The sequence below is a fragment of the Neltuma alba genome, unplaced genomic scaffold (genome assembly GCF_004799145.2).
Source record: "Neltuma alba isolate B1F8T4 unplaced genomic scaffold, ASM479914v2 tig00003058_pilon, whole genome shotgun sequence".
Lineage (NCBI taxonomy): Eukaryota > Viridiplantae > Streptophyta > Magnoliopsida > Fabales > Fabaceae > Neltuma > Neltuma alba.
In genome coordinates, this window is record NW_021633126.1 from 1 (window position 1) to 3510 (window position 3510).

At 33.0% G+C, this 3510-nt stretch overlaps 1 protein-coding gene across 1 annotated transcript; it reads right to left on the minus strand.

Annotated features, from left to right (window-relative positions):
• Positions 1 to 204: 204 nt before the first annotated feature.
• Positions 205 to 1879, minus strand: LOC114740151 (putative disease resistance protein At1g63350). Its single transcript, XM_028928281.1, has 2 exons — positions 1288 to 1879; positions 205 to 1166 (listed from the first exon to the last, which is right to left on the minus strand). The coding sequence occupies exons 1-2, from the start codon at positions 1877 to 1879 to the stop codon at positions 205 to 207; spliced, it is 1554 nt and encodes a 517-aa protein (XP_028784114.1).
• Between the last annotated feature and the right edge of the window lie 1631 nt (positions 1880 to 3510).

Consider the following 3510-nt stretch of genomic DNA (forward strand, 5'->3'; position numbering starts at 1 on the left):
GAAGTCAGGTTTGGACACCCGTTCAATTTCAAGGTCTTGAGATGACAAAGGTTATAGTGGCCATTAATAATATATTGTTTAGTCCCATTTCAGAAAGAATAGTCCAACTAAATTGGAAAAAGCATTCTTCACATCAAAAAGACGTTGTTCGCAGCATCAATAAGACATTGCATGTCATGCCAAAAATCCAAATTAAGATTAAGATTAAGTAGTCATGCCTCTGTTGTTTACTAGAACAATATCAGGGATTAGATTTTTCTGTTTTGTTTCTCCATAACCATCTAAGATGAGAACCTCAGCTGTTTTAGCAAGTTGCTTGAATGTTGCCTCAAAGATTAAATGCCTTAAATGTCTTGGCTTAAAGCATCTTGACAGGGGACCACATTGCTCAAAATAATCTAAAAATTCATCCTGACCATCACAAGATATTTGGTATATCTGTAATGTATGAAAAGATGCTTTATGAGAAATTGTATTTTCTATTTCCTTCTCATCATACAGATTTCTCAAAAAAGTCAGCTCCTCTAGCTTTGGGCATGCTTCAATCAGTTCAAAAGGATTACTCATATTGATATCACAATTTTCTATCCCTAAGAATCTCAACTTCTCTAGCTCAAAATTTTCTCCAGGTGATTTAATAATTAAACAATGATCAAACCACAGACTCTCAAGATTTGGTAACCTTCCCAACATAGAGATGCTGTCGCATAATGCAAAATTTCCTATCTTGAGAGTTTGAATATTTTGAAATGACTGAATTGATGAAAATAGTGATGGAGCTGAAATTTGATAGAGAGCTTCACTCCATAGAAACCAAACTTTGAGCTTTTTCATCTCTGTGAAGAATGTATCGTGGACTTCCAAATCCTCTAAGTCATCTAGAACCCAAAGTAAAACCTCAAGGTTTCTACCATCAAAGTATCTTGGAAAAGAATTGCTTTTCCAAAATAAACATTGCAAGCCCTTTTTAGGCTGTTTAGATTCAATGACAGATTGAACATCCTTTTCTCCTATTAATAAGGCTACTTCATGAACTAAATCATGCATCTTTACACATTCCCTCCCCGCATCCAATAATAAAGAAGAACCTAGGAGTTCCGCTATAGCATCAAGTACTTTTCTTCTTCTTTCATTGTAGTTATCAACTTCCCCAAAATGGTCCATTCCTACACCAATTTTGATTTAAAAACTCAATAGGAATCTTAAAATCTTCAGGGAATAGGGAAGATATCAACAAGAGCTTTTTGGCTTTTTCATTTTTCAAATTATCATAGCTCAACTTCAAACCTTCATAGACCCCTTTTAAATCATCATCACGAACCTTAAATATTGGCTCACCGCTTTGCAAGTTCCTCAAGGCTTCCTTCCAAACTCTAGAAGGTCGACCTTTTAATGATCTTGCTACAGCAACAATTACAACTGGTACTCCATGGCAGTGCTCCACAATAAGTGGCAAACTCTCCAAATTAGAGGAACTAGTAGTATGCTTGAGGAAAAGAGACAATGCGTCCTTATCAGTCAATGCATCTAGATGAATGTTTCTTTGGCAATCCATCTTTGTACAAATCTCTTCAATCCGGGTGGTTATCAATATAGTACAACCCTTCTGCAGGTGGGGAGGAGGAATCCCCAACTCTTTTGTGGGATCAAACTCCATCCACACATCATCTAGTACTATAAGAAGTTTTTCTTTTAATGCTTTGATTTTGGCCAATATTTTGTGATGGGGTACTTCTTCCATTCCATTCTCTAATTTCAAATCCAAATTCCTAGCAATTTCACCTCGAAGCTTTTTGAAATCTGGAAGCTTAGAGACAACAAGAAAGATGACTTTTCCGAACGTGGATCCTTCTAATTCAACACCCACTTCCTTTGCCATTGAGGTTTTGCCTGTTCCCCCTAAGCCTTCCAGTCCAATCATATTGTTTTCTTCATCTTCTAGTGCCTTTTTAAGTTCTTCAAATGTTGACTTTCTGCTCTCAAAATGTAAGAAATTTGGTAAGCAATGGTATTTTATACCTGGAAGATCAATTGGACTTGCTACTATGTCAGAGTTACATCTCTCTAGAAGTTTGTCAATATCTAGAGTCCGCTTCACCAAGTCTTTGCCTTTTGATATTGATGCCAGCAATTAAGACACAAGTCATGAAGGCATTTCTCTTTCTTAATGTCAACATCAATGAGTTCTTCAGCTTCACGTGTCCATTGTAGGGCAACAAATGTGATATGAGAAACACCTCTTGCTTGATCAATTATTCTCCTTAGATCTTCAAGTTTTGCATTCAATCTTTCCTTTGCATGCTCATATTCTTGAACATAACTATTGAAGCAACATAAATATTGAGCTTCATTTTTCACCAATTCCACTAAACTTTGGGTTGCCTTCTCTATAAAGTTAGGAGCGATGCTCTTCATCTAACATGGAAATAAAGTTAATGTTATTCTATCTTTCTATCTTGATTTAAGTTGTGAAATACAAGCATAATGATTTTAATAAGATGAAAAATAAAGGAGACTAACTAAAAAAGGAGAAAAATATATACTAATTTTGTATTTAGTATAATCATCTTAGAAAGTAAAATACATGAAGATGAATCCTGAAAGAAATTCACTATAGGTCATATGTTATGACTCAATGAATGCATTTTGAAGCTGGATTTGCGTAGTGGTTTTAAATCGGAGGTCATTTGGACTACATTAAAATTTGAAACCCCATAAAATTAGAGGCTAAAAATTACTTTTAATATTCTAAAAAATATATATAAGTTGAAATATTTTTATGTTTTTGGTATTCATTCCTAGATTTGGGTAAAACTTCTACCAGTAAAGAAGAAAACGTGATCATGGTTTTGCTCTCAAGTGGAGAAATTCTATTGGAGTGCTCTAATGCTTCTATCCTAATTGATAAACAAAAATATGATTTAAAAATGATAAATATATAAAATTTAGATTTCTTATAAAATTTAAAACATATAAAATTTAAAAATATATGATTTTTATAATATATTGATTATAAATATATGTTGTCTCTTTAGTAATTACGGTATAGACTTTACCTTTATATTAACTTAACAAATATTTAAAACTACAATCCAGAAATATCAATATTTTTATAAGACGCAATATATATGTGTCCACAAACTAGACCTTCCCGGTCTAACGCTGTCATGACGTGGCAAATGTGTAGTCGAGTGTCTACGGTCATGGATTATTTGTGTTAGTATATTATCCTTTTTATTAAAAAAACATTTACTAAAAAGTTGGAAATAAAATTTTCAAACAAGGTTTTCTTTAATTGAATTGGCTTAATAGTATTATGTGTGTGTTACCATATTAACATAAGAATAAATTAAGATTATCGTATATCCTAACCTTTTTTTTTTCCTTTCTGGTTTCATTTGGTAGAAGAAAGCAATTGATGAACTCGAAAGTGAGAACATAGAGTTATGCACCCACAATTTAACAGGTTTCAGAATATCATATTTACTTTTTTTCCCTAGTAAAGTGTAA